Source organism: Pristiophorus japonicus, chromosome 14 (assembly GCF_044704955.1).
Source record: "Pristiophorus japonicus isolate sPriJap1 chromosome 14, sPriJap1.hap1, whole genome shotgun sequence".
Classification (NCBI taxonomy): Eukaryota; Metazoa; Chordata; class Chondrichthyes; family Pristiophoridae; genus Pristiophorus; species Pristiophorus japonicus.
This window is the reverse complement of record NC_091990.1, coordinates 110,348,692-110,369,101: the sequence shown is the minus strand read 5'-3', so window position 1 is coordinate 110,369,101 and position 20,410 is coordinate 110,348,692. Positions and strand designations below refer to the sequence as shown.

The 20,410-nt window shown below is 49.6% G+C and overlaps 1 protein-coding gene across 2 annotated transcripts in view; it reads left to right on the top strand.

Moving 5' to 3' along the window:
- ppfibp2b (PPFIA binding protein 2b) overlaps positions 1-20,410 on the top strand; it is a 290,466-nt gene that overhangs the window by 177,767 nt on the left and 92,289 nt on the right. For both annotated transcript variants that reach the window (XM_070899493.1, XM_070899494.1), the window contains 8 exons: positions 2,282-2,314; positions 9,822-9,883; positions 11,084-11,159; positions 13,053-13,159; positions 13,836-13,900; positions 15,637-15,702; positions 16,483-16,543; positions 19,087-19,125. In XM_070899493.1, coding sequence (XP_070755594.1) covers positions 2,282-2,314; positions 9,822-9,883; positions 11,084-11,159; positions 13,053-13,159; positions 13,836-13,900; positions 15,637-15,702; positions 16,483-16,543; positions 19,087-19,125 — 509 coding nt within the window. The remainder of the gene's footprint in view (positions 1-2,281; positions 2,315-9,821; positions 9,884-11,083; positions 11,160-13,052; positions 13,160-13,835; positions 13,901-15,636; positions 15,703-16,482; positions 16,544-19,086; positions 19,126-20,410) is intronic.

Here is a 20,410-nt window from a genome sequence, read left to right as displayed (position 1 = left end):
GCTGAACGAATGCCTCGTTCTTTTTTTAGAAAAAAACATTTGTGTTGTTGACCAAGCCAGGGGAGCAGATTAACAAAGTTCCTCTGTGGGTAAAGCAACTTCCGTTTAGTTTTTTTTTTAAAGAGACTGAATCTTCAGGAAGGAAAGATTTATTAGCCCCTGGCGCACAGAGCTGCATTTTAGCACACCGTCAGCTCCAGTTAAACCAGCACTTTCTGAAGGCATTGCAAACAAGCAAGAAACATGCACCCGTCAGCCAAATTACCTCCACCCCAGAGCGTTACTGCGGGAACTTAGTTATACTCCTCTTAATTAAAAGTCTTTTTGCATAGGAACAGGAGGCGGCCATTCGGCCCTTCGAGCCTCTTCTGCCGTTCAGTTAGATCACGACTGATCTGTGCCTTAACTCCACCTACGCACTTTGGTTCCATAATCCTTTATACCACTTATCTAAAAAAAATCTCAGTTTTGATATTTTCAATTGACCCCCAGCCTCAACAACTTTTTGGGGGGAGAGAGTTCCAGATTCCCACTGCCCTTTGTGTGAAGAAGTGCTTCCTGACATCACCCCTGAATGGCCTGGCTCTAATTTTAAGGTTCTGCCCCTTATTCTGGACTCCCCCCATCAGAGGAAATAGTTTCTCTCTCTCGACCCGATCAAACCCTTTAATCATCTTAAACACCTCGATCAGATCATCCCTTAATCTTCTAGACGCGAGGGACTACAAGCCCAGTCTGTGCAACCTGCCCTCGTAATTTAACCCTTTTAGCCCCGGTATCATTCTGGTGACTCTGCGCTGCTCCCCCTCCGAGGCTGATATATCCTCCCTGAGGGACGGGACCCAGAACTGAACGGAATACTCCCGATGGGGTCTGACCAGAGCTTTATATAACCATAGCATAACTTCCAATTCTTTGTATTCCAGACCCTGAGATAAAGGCCAACATTACATTAGATTTTTCAATTAAATTTTGTACCTGTCCGCCAGCTTTGTGATTTCTAGCGTGGTGATCTCCATAGCCCAGAGTTGGCCCAGGTTTTAACTCTCTTCGATCTGTGGAGTAGCACTGTTTCAAAAGGCGTGTTAATTCCTGATATTATTTTGCAAAAGCTTGGAGGTGCAAACAAACCGCCGCTGTGCCAGATCAAAGTGGAACAGTTGGGCCCCGTTTCTTGGCCGGCCTCCCACCTTCCACCCTCCGTAAACTTCAGCTCAACTCGGCTTGTCCGTGTCCTAACTCGCACCAAGCCCCGCTCACCCATCACCCCTGTGCTCACTGACCTACACCGACTCCCGGTTGAGTAACATCTCAATTTAAAAATTTCATCCTTGTTTTCAAATCCTTCCGTGTCCTCACCCCCTCCCTATCTCTGTAATCTCCTCCAGCCCTACTACCGCCCCGAGATGTCTGCGCTCCTCTAATTCTGCCCTCTTGAGCATCCCTGATTATAATCGCTCAACCATTGGCGGCCGTACCTTCTGTTGCCTGGGCCCCAAGCTCTGGAATTTCCTCCCCCTCCACCTCTCTTTCCTCCTTTTAAGATGCTCCTTTTTTTCCATTCCATCTGGTACAGTGGCACAATCATGGCTTCCAATTATCCCAATCCAAAATTCATAAATGAGGCTTTCAGATACATTCCCTGGCATCAACCCATCATTTCCGTTTGACTTGATGCACATTTACTTCGATATCCCAATACTTAGTAAGGGAGCAGGTCATTCAGCCTCTTGTCTCCCGTCCGCCATTCAATTAGATCACGGCTGATCTGTACCTCAACCCGCCTTGGCTCCATATCCCTCGATACCCTTGCCCAGCATAACCTACTTGTCCACCTGCTGACGGGTAAGGGTAGCTTCGGACCTGCAGGAAGACTACAAAACCTAAATTAACAAACATAAAGTTTTAAGTGTTTTAGAAATGCTTCTCGTTCATGAATTGGCAAAGCTAATCGCTAAATGGCAGATTCCGTTATTGAGTGAAACAATTGTGAAACAAATTGAAGCAATTCCTTTCCAGGTGCTTTGGGTGATTCTGGGACCGGGAGCTCCAACTAAGGAGCAGGTCTAGCAGGGAGCGCCATTTGGGAGGGGGGAAATGGCGAGCTATGTGCCGCGTTTTCCCCCGAGGGGCGCTCTCCATGAGCTCCGTCTCCCTGCCAGCGCCAGGTCGCGGAATCTCCCGGGTTAATTTTTCCCTGTTTGTGGTTTCAACTTTTAATCTTTGCTTTTTACCCACTCCAACCCTCTCCTCCTTACACTGTTCACCTGTGGCATCATAGAGGACATGTATAGGAGAAGGCTCAAGGACAAACGTAAGCTCTCACCTTCTCTTCACAGTGGGGGCGGGGGAGGTGGGTGGGTGGGGAGGGGGTCAGGGCTAGGAGGTGGAGGGAAGGTGGGGTAGGGGTGTTGGTGCTTGGTGGGGTGGGGAGGTGGAGGTGTGGGGAGGTTGTGGCTGGGGAAATGGGATGGGGAGTTAGGGGTCGGGTGGGTGGGAAGCAATGATTGTGAGTACGGTGGGGGTGGGGTGGAAGGACTTGGGGAAGTGGGGGAGGTTAGAGGTAGGGTGGGGTTGGGGGTGGAAAGGTTGGGGCCTGGGAGGGGTGGGGTGGTGGGCCAGGGAGTTAGGGTGGGGAGGTGGGCCGGGGAGGGAGGGGTGGGGATGTGAACTGTGGAGGTGGGCTTGGGTCGAAGGTGTCGAGAGTTGGACTGGGGAGGGAGGGGTGGGGAGGTGGGCCGGGGGGTTAGGGTGGAGGGGTGAGTGGGGAGGTGGGTCAGGGAGGGAGGGGTGGGGAGGTGGGCCGGGGAGGGAGGGGTGGGGATGAGAGCTGTGGAGGTGGGCCGGGGAGGGAGGGGTCGGGAGTTGGGCCAGGGAGGGAGGGATGGGGAGTTGGGCCGGGGAGGGAGGTGGGCCGGGGAGTTGGGATGGGGAGATGTCTGCACTGGCAGTAGTGAATGCACGCCGATATTTAATTGTAAATATTATTGGTCTGAAAGTGCTTTGCAATTTTGCTGTTGACTGGTTGAGTTTCACAAGCAAACAAGACAGCGAAATATCTGAATTTATGAATAATCACCAAGGCCACTGGTCTGGACTGAACATAGAGCTAATCACACAATAGAATCTGCAAACACCGGGGAATACTCCCCTTACCCCATATAACAAAACATAACGTGGTTTATTCCAGGATAGAGTATGGTACAGGCGCCTGGACTAATAACCAGAGAACGTGAGTACAAATCCCGCCAGGACAGTTTGAGAGTTTGAATTGGAGTTACAGAAATGAAGAAATAAAAAGCTGGTCTCAGTAAAAGTGACCATGAAACTGTCAGATTGTCGTAAAAACCCGACTGGTTCCCTTTAGGGAAGGAAGTCCGGTCCTGGCCTATATGTGACTCCAGACCCACGCCATCGTGGTTGACTCTTAACTGCCCTGTGAACTGGCCGAGCAAACCCACTCCATTATATCAAACCCGCTACAACCTTCACCACTTTCTCAATGCACCGAGGGATGGGCAATAAATGCCAGCGACGGCTACAACCCAGGAATGAATGTAGTCATAACCTATATTAACCTGCGGGGTCTAATTATAAGCGACGCTCCCCGTTAAGCCATGTGGCCGCACAGCGTTCTGGAGGTCCCGCGCACTGCTCACTGCGAAAAGTTGAATGGGCTGCGCAGCCAGTTAAAGGGCCCGAGCACCAAAACAAATGACAGGGAACATTGGTTATAAATACACAGAATGTCAGGAATCTCTTAAACATGAGTAAAAGTCTCCGAATACCTCAGTAAAAAAAACAGAATATAATCTTTCCAGTCAGCTTGAATCATTGCTCTAGAATAAACCTTGGCAGGTCTGGATTTTCAGCTTTATGATTTTGGGGACGTTACTGGCGGCAGGCCAGTCCTGATTTGCACCTCAGTCAGCAAAATTGGGCAACTGGGTCCTGAGTGTGGGGCAGAGTGCTAAGGGAGGAGTTGCACACCTCTCTTAGGGTGCTAGGCCGGCTGAGCATGGGAAAATCCTGAGCTAAAGAACCGGCCCAGGAACGCTCTAACAGAGGCTTGGGGAGGGAAAAAAAGCTGAAAAAAACCCACCTAAAACATTCCCAATACATAGCCCACGACATCACAATATAAACCGCTAAAAAAATAAAAACAATCACGATTACCTCGCTGCAGCCGCTACAGAGCGGACCCCTCGTTTTTACAGGTGGTGCCAGCACAGTGCGTTACACAGCGCCACAGATCGGGCGGGAGCCAAAAATCGAGCCGGTGTTGCAACCGGAGGCGTTGCACACCAGCTCGCCACTCCCAGGCAGTAATGCTCCGTGTCCCGCCGAAACCGGCCCTAAAAACCCCGGTGGGGCACCGGAAGATGGCCGCCCGCCCAGAAGAGCTCACCACCGCCATTGCTGCCCCTCCAGGGAGAAAACAGAGGCGGGCATACTGGAAAATCCAGCCGCTTTATTTTAAGGCAGGTGTAGATTTTATTCTGGGTATCAAACTGAGGCTCAAGGGAAAGAGAGCAAGATCTTGAGGCTAAAGAAAATAAAATAATTCACCACGCTGGGATGAGTAGGAAAATAAGACCAATTTGGCAATGCAAATCTACCGTGCATATTCAAATCGCCAGGCTCATTATTTGTTCTTAAGATAAATTTTGTGAAAGGTTAATCCTTCTTGCTTTCCTTTCCCTCCTGCTCCCTCACCTGGTGCCTCGTTCAGTGGCTGTTGAAACTGTGTGGGACTGTAAGGCTTTAAAGTTCATTGCATTCTGGTGATGCAGACCCTTGGAGTTTATAGAATCATAGAATTTAACGGCACAGAAGTAGGCTATAATATATTTGCTTCATGGGTTCGTGGCTTAAGAATTCATAGCAACACATAGCAACCGGGGAATTAGTAATGGGGAACATGGAGATGGCAGAAACTCTGAACAAATATTTTGTATCAGTCTTTACGGTAGAGGACACTAACAATATTCCAACAGTGGATAGTCAAGGGGCTGTAAGGGGGGAGGAACTTAACACAATCACAATCACTAAGGAGGTGGTACTCAGTAAGATAATGGGACTAAAGGCAGATAATTCCCCTGGACCTGATGGCTTGCATCCTAGGGTCTTAAGAGAAGTAGCGGCAGGGATTGTGGATGCATTAGTTGTGATTTACCAAAATTCCCTGGATTCCAGGGAGGTCCCAACAGATTGGAAAACTGCAAATGTAATGCTCCTATTTTAAAAAGGAGGCAGACAAAAAGCAGGAAACATTAGGCTAACTGGTCTATAATCTGTGGTTGGGAAAATGTTGGAGTCCATTATTAAAGAAGCAGTAGCAGGACATGTGGAAAAGCAAAATTCGGTCAGGCAGAGTCAGCATGGATTTATGAGGGGAAGTCATGTTTGACAAATTTGCTGGAATTCTTTGAGGATGTAACGAACAGGGTGAATAAAGGGGAACCAGTGGATGTGGTGTATTTGGACTTCAAGAAGGCATTTGACAAGGTGCTGCATAAAAAGTTACTGCACAAGATAAAAGTTCACAGGGTTGGGGGTAATATATTAGCATGGCTAGAGGATTGGCGAACCAACAGAAAACAGAGAGTTGGGATAAATGGTTCATTCTCTGGTTGACAACCAGTAACTAGTGGGGTGCTGCAGGGATCAGTGCTGAAACCCTAACTATTTACAATCTATATTAACGCTTGGAAGAAGGAACTGAGTGTAACGTAGCCAAGTTTGCTGACGATACAAAGATGGGAGGAAAAGCAATGTGTGAGGAAGACACAAAAAATCTGCAAAAGGACATAGACAGGCTAAATGAGTGGGCAAAAATTTGGCAGATGGAGTATAATGTTGGAAAGTGTGAGGTCATGCACTTTGGCAGAAAAAAATCAAAGAGCAAGTTATTATTTAAATGGAGAAAGATTGCAAAGTGCTGCAGTACAGTGGGACCTGGGGGTACTTATGCATGAAACACAAAAGGTTAGTATGCAGGTATAGCAAGTGATCAGGAAGGCCAATGGAATCTTGGCCTTTATTGCAATGGGGATGGAGTATAAACGCAGGGAAGTCTTGCTACAGTTATATAGGGTATTGGTGAAGCCACACCTGGAATACTGCATGCAGTTTTGGTTTCCATATTTACGAAAGGATATACTTGCTTTGGAGGCAGTTCAGAGAAGGTTCACTAGGTTGATTCCGATGTTGAGGGGGTTGACTTATGAGGAAAGGTTGAGTAGGTTGGGCCTCTTCTCATTGGAATTCAGAAGAATGAGAGGTGATCTTATCAAAACGTATAAGATTATGAGAGGGATGCAGAGAGGATGTTTCCACTGATGGAGGAGACTAGAACTAGAGGGCATGATCTTAGAATAAGGGGCCGCTCATTTAAAACAGAGATGAGGAGAAATTTCTTCTGAGGGTTGTAAATCTTTGGAATTCGCTGCCTCAGAGATCTGTGGAAGCAGGGACATTGAATAAATTTAAGACAGAAATAGACAGTTTCTTAAACGATATGGGGAGCAGCCAATGAAGTGGAGCTGAGACCATGATCAGATCAGCCATGATCTTATTGAATGGCAGAGCAGGCTCAAGTGGCCGCATGGCCTACTCCTGTTCCTATTTCTTATGTTCTTATTGCTATTAAGAACTAGTTGGTTTATTAGCCAAAGGCTTAACAATCACACTACACATTATCAGTTCATCCACCAGGCTTACAACCACCTGCCTCATCGTGGATGCCCCGAACCCAACTGGCTGGGGTTTTATTAAGTCTTGCGAATATCACGTGACTAGCTAAGCCATTTCCAACCAAACATCTCTATAAACCTGTGAGCATACTCACAGGTGTATACATTACAGAAGCCTTCGAGCTATCCAGCCTAATCCCACTTTCCAGTTTTTGGTCCGTAACCCTGTTGGTTACGGCACTTCAAGTGCACATCCAAGTATTTTTTAAATGTGGTGTGGGTTTGTGCCTCTATCACCCTTTTAGGCAGTGAGTTCCAGACCCCCACCGTCCTCTGGGTGAAAAAAATTCTTCTCAACTCCCCTCTAATCCTTCTACCAGTTACTTTAATTCTATGTCCCCAGGTTATTGACTTCTCTGTTAAGCGAAATAGTTTTTAGGGATCAGAGGAACAGGAGGAGGCCATTCAGCCCCTCAAGCCTGTTCCGTCATTCAATGAGATCATCTCCGGGATGTACACATCATTTCACTTTGAATTGAAATGACCTGAAAGAGATCGTTAAAACTATAATGGGTTATTAAAAGCCAAATCGTGACTGGCTCTGCTGATTGGCAAAATTCTGACGAGAGGTCTGAAATTTACAAGAAGGCCGAGTTGACAAAGGACCTTTGCACAATGGATGGTTAGAGTTTTTGTTTTTTCATTTATTCATTCACGGGATATGGGCATCGCTGGCAAGGCCAGCATTTATTGAGGCATTCGCTGCTGCAAGCCATTATTGAGCTAGAGTCCGTGAAATCTTTTTCAAGCCATTCTCTAATTGCCTTTTTGAAAAGAGGAATATTAAAGGAGGTGTAAGCAGGATTAGACTAGTCCTGTCATGTGCAGATTAACTGCAGCACAGGCTGGAGCCAAATGACCTATTTCTGTTGCTAGACCGTTATACAATTACATAAGAACATTAGAAATAGGAGCAGGAGTAGACCATTTGGCCCCTCGAGTCTGCTCCACCATTTAATAAGATCATGGCTGATCTGATCTTGGCCTCAACTCCACTTCCCTGCCCGCTCCCCATAACCAAGTTCAGTGTGCGGTAGAAAAGTTGGTAACTAGCAAATGGGTAACACAGTAATGGAATATTGAGTAACTTCCAGCTTTGAAACCTCATCGGCAGTCAACAGAGCCAAAGACCAGTGAAGGTTTAAATGTAGCCCATCACTTAACCATCACTTAGACTTTAATTTTGGTTCCGTTTTGAGGTTTTGGCCTCCTTTAAGTTTGACTAATGTTCCCTTAAATGCTCCTTCCACAGATTAGTTTAAATCCAATTCCAACAATGTTCCATCTAATTTTTGGGGTGGGCCGCACGGCCCCTTTAACAAGCTACGCGGCCCGTTCGAAAATGTGTTGCGTGCGCGGTTCCTGCATTTAAAATCCGGTGAGCCAGCTGGGCGGGAGCTCTGGAGCGCTGCAAGGCCGCGTGGCTTAAGGAACATAAGAAATAGGAGCAGGAGTCGTCTATTCGGCCCCTCGAACCTGCTCCACCATTCAATAAGATTATGGTTGATCTGAACTTGGCCTCAACTCCACTTCCCTGCTTGCTTCCCATAACCCCCATAAAGGGAACATTGCTTCCGCCCCAGGCCGCCATCTGGTCTGTGTTTAAATGTTGGTTCCTTGTGTAGATCCAGGCTTTCCTGGTGATGGTGGCTGCCTTTGGCATTGGCTGCTCAGTGGCTGCTGATGGTCCATTGATTAAAAACGTTTAACAGTTAAATCTGTTTTTAAAAAAAAAGTTACACGCCCCCAGTGTGCACGGAAGTCTAATAATCTCTATAAACACCCGCCAAAGTGCTGATCGTTCCTTAGTCTCTCCTCACCCTTTGATATCACTCCTCACTCCCCTGCAGTCCCAGTCCATCATAGCGGGGGGCGGGGTTCCCAGCGGTAGGATGTGAAGGATGTCACTCAGCTGCAGTGTCACACCAAATTAAAACCCTCAAGTGTGAATTTATTCAAAGTATCTTTTTCTTATTATTGGCCCGCAAACCTCAAGCCAACGTGCTTCCCAGCTAGTTGCCCCAGCATCCCATTGCTAGATGCTCCTCGCACTCTTAACCTTTCCATGATCCGTGCTGACATTGTATCTTGGGCACAGGTCCAGAATTTACACATCTCATACAATCCTCCCCGACCCGCGACTTCCATCACCTAGAAGGACAAGGGCAGCAGGCGCATGGCAACACCACCACCTGCAAGTTCCCGTTCCGAGTTACACACTATCCTAACTTGGAAATATATCGCGGTTCCTTCATCACTGGGTCAAAATCCTGGAACTCTCTCCCTAACAGCACTCTGGGAATACCTTCACCACACCGAATGCAGCAGTTCAAGAAGGCGGCTCACCACCACCTTCTCAAGGGCAATTAGGAATGGGTAATAAATGCTGGCCTTGCCAGTGACGTCCATATCTTTCCTGTAATGTGGTGACCAGAACTGCACGCAGTACTCCAGCTGTAGCCTAACTAGTGTTTTATCCAGTTCAGGCATAACCTCCCTGTTATATGCTGTGCATCAAATATATTATAATATATTTGTGTTAAATCTAATTATAGGACACACTTAGCACCAATCCATCTAATCGGCTCCTCCCAGAATCTGCTCGGTTTGCTTGTTGAACTTAGTCCTGTAGCAGAATATCGCCTGACGGGCATTGTCTGTTGAGACTAGCTGCCATCTTACATTTGTGTACTAAAATGTTGCCTCTTCACCTGCCTGTTTTACTTCTGTACTCGCATTAGTTTAATCCTTCATCAGAACTGCACGTATCACGACTGTGTGTATGTGTGTGATGCTTCACTGCTTCGTTCACTAGCGCTGGTTCTAACTCGCCAATAAGGCCACCTAACCCTGCATTCATTAATTGTGCCGTGGTGTTCAAATGTTTTGCTCACAAAATAAATGTAAGACCACACTTCAACTCTGTGATTTACTAGTTCTTGTTGATGTAAATTCAAGTAACAATTGCTTTAAATTTGCTGTAACGAAAGTAGCTTTACTTTGGGGTTAAAAGTGATGATCAATGTCCAAACCGAGGGACTGATTATTGAACGCAATCTGTTGCAGACCAAGAGGTGCAAAGATTAAAGGTCGGATTGGATTCCTTGCTGGCTGCAAATGAAGAAAAGGTAAGGAATAATACCAACAACAGCACCTTGCATTTATATAGCGCCTTTAACGTAGTGAAACGTCCCAAGGGGCTTCACAGGATAATTATAAAACAAAAATTGACACCGAGCCACATGAGATATTGGGACAGGTGACTGTAATGTATGCACCTGTGAGGATGCTCACAGGTTGGTAGAGCTGTTGCATTGTGAGCAACTTAGCCAGTCACGTGATGTTCACAAGACTCAATAAAACCCCAGTCTGTTGGGTCTCATTCATGCACTAGGCTCACAACTGCATACCTCATCGTGGATGACCTAGACCCAACTGACTGGGGTTTTATTGAGTCTTGTGGACATCACGTGACTGGCTAAGCCACTCACAATACAACAGCTCTGAAAACCTGTGAGCATACTCACACGTGCATACATTACAGTGACCAAAAGCTTGGTCAAAGCCGTAGGTTTTAATGAGCAGTTAAAAGGAGGAGGGAGAGGTAGAGAGGCAGAGAGGTTTCGGGAGTGAATTCCAGAGCTTGGAGTCCGGGCAGCTGAAGCCAACGGTGGAGCGGAGCGATTAAAATCAGGGCCAGAATTAGAGGAGCACAGATATCTCGGCGGGTTTATGGGACTGGAGACCATAGAGCTAGGGAGGGGCGAGGCCATGGAGGGATTTGAAAACAAAGATAAGAATTTTAAATTTGGGAATTGCTCATTTGGGATCCCGGGGCTGAATCGTGCGACATTTCATGAATATTCTCCCATTCTTCCCCTTGCTTCCCTTTTCCCTCCCTCCTTCCTTCCCATTGTACGAAAAAGTGCTTCCTGATTTCAAGCCTGGCTCTAATTTTAAGATTGAGCCCTTTTATGTAAGTGTCAGCTGTGGCTCAGTGGGTAGCACACTCTCCTCTGAGCCAGAAGGTTGTGGGTTTAAGTTCCACTCCAGGGACTTGAGCACAAAAATCTAGGCTAATACGCCGGTGCAGTGCTAAGGGAGTGCTGCATTGTCGGAGGTGCCATCTTTCGGATGAGACATTAAACTGAGGCCCCATCTGCTCTCTCAGATGGACGTAAAAGATTTCAACAGTGACTAAACTTCAAAAGTGTGGTTGTTCAGCGCTTTGGGGGTTCTGAGGTTGTGAAAGCTGTTCTATCAGTGCAATTCTCTCTTTTGTTCCGGAGTCCCCCCCACCATTTCAAAGATGGTTTTATTCATCACAGGACCATCGGATTGAAGAACTGAGTCGACTATTGACCCAGTGCAAAATGATGAAGCAGATGATGTTGATGGCTCAAGGTAGGGAAACTGCATCAAGTTTGTTTCCCTCGTCCAAACTGATATGACTAATTTCTATTTCCCAATCGCTTGGCCCCAGTTAGTTATATACACGGATTCTGCAGCTGGGACCCGAGGAGGGGGCAGTGAGGAGATGGGCTGGATTTTAGGCTTTCCTGTTTTCGGGGTGAAAACGGAGATGGGACGGAAAAGCTACCGGACGGGAATAGTCCGCGCTTTGGTAAGGAAATTTGGGCATCTTGGCCCTGTGTCAGGGGGCGCAGCACGAAGGGAGGCGTTGTACAACAACTTTTCATGGCGCAAGGATGGATAACCCGCAAACTAAAGAGCCAGGCCGAGAGCGCACTGAGAGAGGCCTGGCGGGGGGAACCTTAAAAAAAAAAATCACACAAACATTCCCAAAACATTACCCACGCCGCCACAACACACATCGCTGAAGAAACTAAAAGAACAAATACTCGCGCTTACCTTCGGAGTATTTACCTTCCTCTGTGCCGCCGGCAATGCTGGACCGACCACTCTGATTTCCCAGGCGGTCATTGCGGGCGCACTTCCGAGCGGTCGTGTCGGGGAAAAGTCCAAACTCCCGCTGCTGTGGCAACCAGAGGCGTTGCACACCGGGCACAGGCGACCTCACCGCCGCCTTTCATGCCGCTCCAGGACGAAACCCTGTGCGCAAAGGACCGTAAAATCCAGCCCGACGTCTCTGTCCCTGTGTGACCAGACGCACCATGCAGAGCGTGTCTCGAGAAGTCTGTGTTCTCTCTCTATTCCTGCTCCTTTCTCCTCTTGTTGATTTACTAGCTGTTACTTTATTTCTGTTGCGGTATATGCTGCTTTTATTCTTTTTATAAAATCACTTGATGCAACTTCGGTGAAATGATGTCGTATTTCCAAAGTTAGGACAGTGGGGTTGCGCCGGTCAGGGATCCTCGGGAGCAATGTGCATTTCTCTGCTGGTCCCGCGCATCCCAGGACCGGCTTTTCCAGTGTTAAATTTCACACGCGTGCATATTGTAAACGGGCTGCCACCGTTCTTTAAAGGGATTACATACTCAACACAAATAGGGGGGAACATTGTTTGGGAGTATATCGGTATTTGCAAGGGGCCCTTGGGAGTGTTCCGCTATTTACACGGGGTTCCCCGGGAGTGTGTTAGTATTTACAGGGCGTCCCCGGGAGTGTGTCAGTATTTACAGGGGTTCCCTGGGAGTGCGCCAGTATTTACAGGGGGTCCCCGGGAGTGTCAGCATTTACAGGGGGTCGCCGGGAGTGTGTCAGTATTTACAGGGATCCCTGGGGGAGTGTGCCAATATTTACAGAGAGTCCCTGGGAGTGCGTCAGTATTTGCATAGGATTCCCCGGGAGAGTGTGCCAATATTTACAGGAGGTCCCCGGTATTGTGTCAGTATTTGCAGGTTGTCCCCGGGAGTGTTTACAGAGGGGAACCCAGACGTAAAAGTGATCATGAAGCTATTGGATTGTCATAAAAAACCCAACTGGCTCACTAATGTCCTTTTATGGAAGGAAACCTGCCGTCCTTGCCCGGTCTGGGCCTATATGTGACTCCAGGCCCCCACAGCAATGTGGTTAACTCTTAATTGCCCTCTGAAATGGCCCAGCAAACTGTGTCATAACAGTTACATGGAGCCCCCTCACCACACGGACTGCAACAGTTCAAGAAGACGGCCCACCACCACCTTCTCAAGAGGCAACGCGGGATGGGCAATAAATGCTGGCCTTGCCAGCGGCACCCACAGCCCGAAAGAACAAATGTGTTGAGTAAAGTGAGGTGGTCTAATCTCCAAACGTTTGTACAGAAAGTTAAGTCAGTCGTATCTTAATGCAACTGAAGAAATTTGTAGCAAGCTATCTAACGCCCTTTTGTTTCAGGGTCTACTGAAAGAATACTAACTGGGAGCAGTGAAGAGGAGTTGAGTGTCAGTTCAGTGATTGCGACCCCCACTAAAATGGCAAACCCCGAAGTAATGAGACCAGAGGTAATGGTTATAAAGTTGCCTTTTACAGTATGCTGAAGTTTTTAAACATGTAAATATATAGAACATAAGATATAAGAGCAGGAGTAGGCCCTCCGGCCCCTCAAGCCTGTTCTGCCATTCAATAAGTCATGGCTGATCTTGGACCCGGACCCCAACTCCACCTCCACCCGATCTCCATATCCATTGATTCCCTGAGGGTCTTAAAATGTATCTATCTCATCCTTGAATATATTCAGAGACCCAGCATCCACTGCCCTCTGGGGTAGAGAATTCCAAAGATTCACAATACTCTGAGTGCAGAAATTTTTCCTCATCTCAGTCTTAAATGGCCGACCCCTTATCCTGAGACTGTGCCTCCTGGTTCTAGACAATCCAGCCAGGGGAAACAACCTCTCAGCATCTACCCTGTCAGAACCTTGTATGTTTAATGAGATCGCCTCTCATTCTTCTAAACTCCAGAGAATATAGGCCCATGCTACACACCCTCTCATCCCAGGAATCAATCGAGTGAACCTCCGTTGCACCGCCTCCAAGACAAGTATATCCTTCCTTAGATAAGGAGACCGAAACTGTACACAATACTCCAGGTGTGGTCCAGGTGTAGAAATAAATGAACTTACACTTTTGTCGTTCATAACCGCAATCATTTGGAATCCTCTCCTGTGTTTCAATACAGGTCTCACCCGAAGTCCCCTCGTCCCCAGTGGGATCTCGTCTGACACCCGTCGACTTTGAAATAAGGTAAGAAAACTCGACTGTGGAATAGTTGAGGCAGAGACCACTGTACCTCTTCAACAACAACAACAACTTTTATTTATATAGTGTCTTTAACATAGTAAAACATCCCAAGGCGCTTCACAGCAGTGTTATAAGACAAAACAGATAAATTTGACACCGAGCCACATAAGAAGAAATTACGTTAGGTGATTAAAAGCTTGGTCAGAGGTAGGTTTTAAGGAGTGCTTTAAAGGAGGAAAGAGAGGTAGAGAGGCGGTGAGGTTTAGGGAGGGAGTTCCAGAGCTCAGGGCCATGGCAGCAGAAGGCACAGCCACCCATGGTTGAGCAGTTATAATCAGGAATTATAATAAGTGACTTTGATGAGAGAATTTTCGGTACTGTGGCAGGGGCGGAAACCAGATTGAAGGGATTCAAACATGAATTTCCAGAAAGATGGTCACGGATTTGGAAGGTGACAACATGTTCAAGAACTTTGGAGAGGAAAGGGAGGTTGGAGATAGCTTGCACAGTGGGGTCAAGGGTTAGTTTTTTGAAGAGAGGTGTGATGACAGCAGATTTGAAGGCGAGGGGAACAGTGCCTGAGGAGAGAGAACTGTTATCAATGGTTACTCATTCAGGGAAGAATGAATGAGTACCGGTTGTACCTCTCTAGTCCGGGACTCTCTCATCCGGAAACATCCGTGGTTCGGCATTAGCTGGGCCTGCGGGAGAGGAGAGTTTTATTTATTTTATTTTGTTTCGATCAGCTGCAATGGCTGATCAGTCAGTGTGTTCGGCGATGGGCTGGGAGCGTCTGTCGGTCAGTGAGTGCATACGCGGGTTCTGAGGGAGCTGCCCACAGACTACCAGCACGCACTCGCACAGACAGGAGCCCGGGCGCTGTCCACCGGTACTGGTAAGCGAGACCTCCCGTGGTTCGGGAAATTCTCTGTTCCGGCACCGATCAGGTCCCGAGGAAGAGGGAGAGAGCATGGGGCAGTGGGCCAAGTTTTGGATTGCTCTAGCAGAAAACCAACGTGGACACGATGGGCCGAATGGCCGTCTCCTTCTGTGCTGAAACCCTTTATGGTTCCATTGAAGCTGCTGAAGCAGGAACAGTCATGTTGGATGGTTGGTTTGGCTGTATGTTAATGTGAATTGAAATGTTCTGTTCAATAACTGGGACCAGGTCTATCTTTGAATACAGAACCGGTACCTGAGGCCACAGCCAAGTCAGCGATGCAACATTATAACAACGACTTGCATTTATATAGCACCTTTAACTTGGCAAAACCTCCCAAGGCGCTTCACAGGAGTATTATCAGATAACAAATTTGACACCGAGCCGCATAAGGAGAAATTAGGGCAGGTCGAGGTAGGTTTTAAGGAGCGTCTTAAAGGATGAAAGAGAGGTAGTGAGGCGGAGAGGTTTAGGGAGGGAGTTCCAGAGCTTAGGACCCAGGCAGCTTAGGACCCGGCCGCCAATGGTGGGGTGATTAAAATCAGGGATGCAAAAGAGGCAGAATTGGAGGAGCGCAGACATCTCGAGGGGTTGTGGGGCTGGAGGGGGGCAGAGATAGTTGAGAAGTATTGACGGGACCAGTGTCAGTTGTTGGGTCCGGTGGCCCCCCCCCCCCCACCACCCCTTCCTATCTAAAGCTCGGTTGCTTTGCATTTTGCTTTGGTCAGTGCACAGTGAGGCAGTCTCGATTTCAGCCTCCACAACTCCGAATGCTGAGTGGGCCTTCTCTGTATTTCAGAAACGCAGGGGTTCATCCTGGAAGTAACCTTTCTCCCGATGATGAAGTCGTGGTACACAGGCATTGGTGAGTCAAGTGGGGGAGTAGAATGTGATACCTGATCGCCTGCTGGTGGTGTTCATGGATGGTGTGGGGTCTAAGTTGTGGGCTTCAGCTCTTAACCCAGCCTGTTCTATCCCGTCCACTGCAGAGTACTTCTTGAGGAGAAATAGCAATAGGCACAGGTCATTTTGTGTGTGTAGGGCCATGTGTGCGTGTACCTGTGTCTAGGTAACATCTCTAATGAAGTGCGCAGGACACGAGATTTATTTATCACTTAAGGGGACAGAATCTCATTCATGGGCTCAACATCCCCCGTCATGTGAAACCCGGAGATCTACTCCCATGCTCACATATCCTGGGACACAATCATACACCCCCCCACCCCACACACACAAACTCACACATCCTCCCCCATGCAAACTCCCCATGCACACGTACACTCCCCACACCCCTTGCTAACAGACCCCACCATTCACCACACCTCAGACCTTGAGATAACCTGGTCCCTCCCCAAGGAGAGCAGAGAAGCAACTGTCTAGAGAAACTGATGTTAATTAGCGCCTAGTCGCCCTCAGGACCTAACAAGACGAGCTCATTGCAGGGAAGCCCCCATGCACAGTGCCCTTACAGAGTCCTCCAGGGGAGCAGCGAAGCTTGGTTAAAGTACTGAGATCGCAGGAAGGACAGCCGATCTGTTCTGCTATTTGTGCAGGGTTTCTCTGTAGACACACACGGTGAGTATGATTTACTGATTATACAGCATTGACACTGTGGGCATTATTTGTCTTTATTGGAATCCCACAGGATACAGCAGCGGCAGGCCTCGAGCAGTCTGGAGGAGCTGAACAGCGGCCGGGCCGAGAAGGTGAGTGCACTGACCGCTTGCTCGCTCGTACTGAGGGGTCAGTAGGGGTGTGTGGGAAAAGTCTGCATTTTAGGGGGGTGGAAATTGCCGTCTGTCCCAAAGGGGGCGCACCGACTGAATTAAATGAGTATTTTGACGCGTCACTTGGTCCCTCCCCTTCAGTTAAAGGGGAGGGTCGCTGCGAGCTCTGCAGCCACTTTAGTGGCACCCACTGGGCCACCAGGGAGGGCTTTGACTGGGCCAGTGGTCAGGCACCCAAGAGGGGGTGCCCGGCCGCCCGTTGGAGGCCCGGCCCAACCCGTGGTCGCCATTGTCGGGCCGATCACAAAGTCGGCCGAGTATTAAAATAAAATGGCGGCCACGGCAGTGCGCCCTCCGCTTTAAGGGTAGAGCCGCCACCTAGCCACATACAGCTTCCCGCCGGTGAAAGCTGTCGGGGACACCAAGCGGTGGCCAATCCGCTCCCGCGGGGTAATTTCACACGCCGGGCGGAAAGGGGGTCGGCACGTGCAATGCACTGAACTGGATTGTGTCGGCCTAGATTATCTGCTCAAGTCTCTGGAGCGGGACTTGAACCATGAGGTGAGAGTGCTACCCACTGAGCCATGGCTGATGGAGGGTATAATCTTCAAATTAGAGCCGTTCAGGGATGAGGTCAGGAAGCACTTTTTCCACACACAGGGTAGTAGAAATCTGGAACTCTCTTCCTCCAAAAAGATATTGCACTTCTCTTGACTGTGACTTTTTGGGATTTGTACAGATGCAGCATGTTTCAGGAGTGTTCCTCCCAGACTCAGAACTTCCATGTCCATAATATAGAACATCAGAAATAGGAGCAGGAGCAGGCCACCCGGCCCCTCGATCAGGAGCAGGCCACCCGGCCCCTCGATCAGGAGCAGGCCACCCGGCCCCTCGATCAGGAGCAGGCCACCCAGCCCCTCGATTAGGAGCAGGCCACCCGGCCCCTGGAGCAGGAACAGGCCACCCAGCCCCTCGATCAGGAGCAGGCCACCCGGCCCCTCGATCAGGAGCAGGCCACCCGGCCCCTCGATTAGGAGCAGGCCACCCGGCCCCTGGAGCAGGAACAGGCCACCCAGCCCCTCGATCAGGAGCAGGCCACCCAGCCCCTCAATCAGGAGCAGGCCACCCAGCCCCTCAATCAGGAGCAGGCCACCCAGCCCCTCAATCAGGAGCAGGCCACCCGGCCCCTGGAGCAGGAACAGGCCGCACGGCCCTTAGAGCAGGAGCAGGCCACCCGGCCCCTCGATCAGGAGCAGGCCACCCAGCCCCTCAATCAGGAGCAGGCCACCCGGCCCCTGGAGCAGGAACAGGCCGCACGGCCCTTAGAGCAGGAGCAGGCCACCCGGCCCCTGGAGCAGGCCACCCGGCTCCTGGAGCAGGAGCAGGCCGCACGGCCCCTGGAGCAGGCCACCCGGCCCCTGGAGCAGGAGCAGGCCGCACGGCCCCTGGAGCAGGCCACCCAGCCCCTCGATCAGGAGCAGGCCACCCAGCTCCTCGATCAAGAGCAGGCCACCCGGCCCCTCAATCAGGAGCAGGCCACCCGGCCCCTGGAGCAGGCCACCCAGCTCCTCGATCAGGAGCAGGCCACCCAGCCCCTCAATCAGGAGCAGGCCACCCGGCCCCTGGAGCAGGCCACCCAGCCCCTGGAGCAGGAGCAGGCCACCCAGCCCCTCGATCAGGAGCAGGCCACCCGGCTTCTGAAGCAGGAACAGGCCGCACTGCCCTTAGAGCAGGAGCAGGCCACCCGGCCCCTGGAGCAGGAGCAGGCCGCACGGCCCTTAGAGCAGGAGCAGACCACCCGGCCCCTGGAGCAGGCCGCACGGCCCCTGGAACAGGAACAGGCCGCACGGCCCCTGGAGCCTGTTCTGCCATTCAATAAGATCATGGCTCATCTGATCATGGACTCGGCTCCATTTCCCTGCTCGCTCCCCATAATCTTTTACTCCCTTATCGTTCAAAAATCTGTCTATCTTCACCTTAAATATATTCAATGACCCCCGCCTCCACAGCTCTCTGGGCTAGAGAATTCCAAAGATTCACGACCCTTAGAGAGAAGAAATTCCTCCTCATTACTGTTTTAAATGGGCGACCCCTTATTCTGAAACTATGCCCACTAATTCTAGATTCCCCCACGAGGGGAAACATCCTCTCTGCATCTGCCTTGTCAATCCCCCTCAGACTCTTATATGTTTCAATAAGATCACCTCCCATTCTTCTAAACTCCAATGAGTGCAGGCCCAACCTGCTCAACCTTTTTTCATATGACAAACCTTTATCTCAGGAATCAGCCTAGTGAACCTTCTCTGAACTGCCTCCAAAGCAAGGATATCCCTTCTGTATAATAATACATAACGATAATGCAAAACCGAGTATCATTGGTGTCGCTGTGTACTCCAGTTCTGTGTGCCAGGCTAGCCGTGTATACTAACAAGATGTCATTATTAATTTTGTTTTTCCATCGATCCATGTACTGATTCTACTTTCCCCCCCCACCCCTCCTCTCTCCTTCTGCAACCCCACAGCTCTCAGTCTGGGATAGTGAAGAACCCACACAGTCTGAGGTATTAACTCATTTATTTAACCTTTCACCTCTCTGCTGCTCCTATTTTCCTGTCTACTGGTCGTCCTATCACTGCATTGTCCATACATGTATGTGTGCTTTGTGGGAATGTTAGTTTTGTTTGACATTTCAAACTGAGCAGAGCTTCTCCGAAATGAAATCTCTGGAGTGTCTTAACACAATATTAATTTTATTTCTGTCTCTTTCTGCAAGGTTCTGGGGCATGAGAATGTTTCTGATCAGCTTCATCTTTGTTTTCTTACTCCTTCCCGGGATGTGATTTACGAGGATGTTACCAGGACTGGAGAATTTTAGCTATGTGGAAAGGTTGGATAGGCTGGAGTTGTTTTCTTTGGAACAGAGGAGGCTTCGAGGAGATTTAATTGAGGTGTATAAAGTTATGAGGGGCTTAGATAGAGTGGATAGGAAGGGTCTATTTCCCTTAGCAGAGGGGTCAATAACTGGGGCGCATAGATTTAAAGTAATTGGTAGGAGGTTTATAGAGGAGTTGAGGGGGAATGTATTCACCCTGAGGGTGATGGGGGTCTGGCAGTCACTGCCTCAAAGGGTGGTGGAGGCAGAAACCCTCACCACAGTTAGGACTCAATTTTGCCCAAGCCCGTTTTCTGACGTATTGCCAGAGTTACGCTGGGTTTTTAGGTCCAGAAATGCGCCAGTAAAACATGACCAAACGTTCCTCAATCTTTATACTACAATCCGGAGCCACGCAGCATGGCCAGTCACCTCAGAGGGTGGAGCCTGCTATCTGCGCCGAAAAACGCAGCCGGGCCTTCTGCGCATGCGCGGGAAAAAAACTTACGTTTTTGACGTCGCTAAAATGGATGCGCATGCTCAGTGTGGCCCCGAGTGAGCGCCTTCCCGGTCCGCTGTGACCCTGAGTGAGCGCCTTCCCGGTCCGCTGTGACCCTGAGTGAGTGCATTCCCGGTCCGCTGTGACCCCGAGTGAGCGCCTTCCCGGTCCGCTGTGACCCCGAGTGAGCGCCTTCCCGGTCCGCTGTGACCTCGAGTGAGTGCCGGTCCCGGTCCGCTGTGACCCCGAGTGAGTGCCGGTCCCGGTCCGCTGTGGCCCCGAGTGAGCGCCTTTCGAGTCCGCTGTGGCCCCGAGTGAGCGCCTTCCCGGTCCGCTGTGACCCTGAGTGAGTGCATTCCCGGTCCGCTGTGACCCCGAGTGAGTGCATTCCCGGTCCGCTGTGACCCCGAGTGAGTGCCGGTCTCGGTCCGCTGTGACCCCGAGTGAGTGCATTCCCGGTCCGCTGTGACCCCGA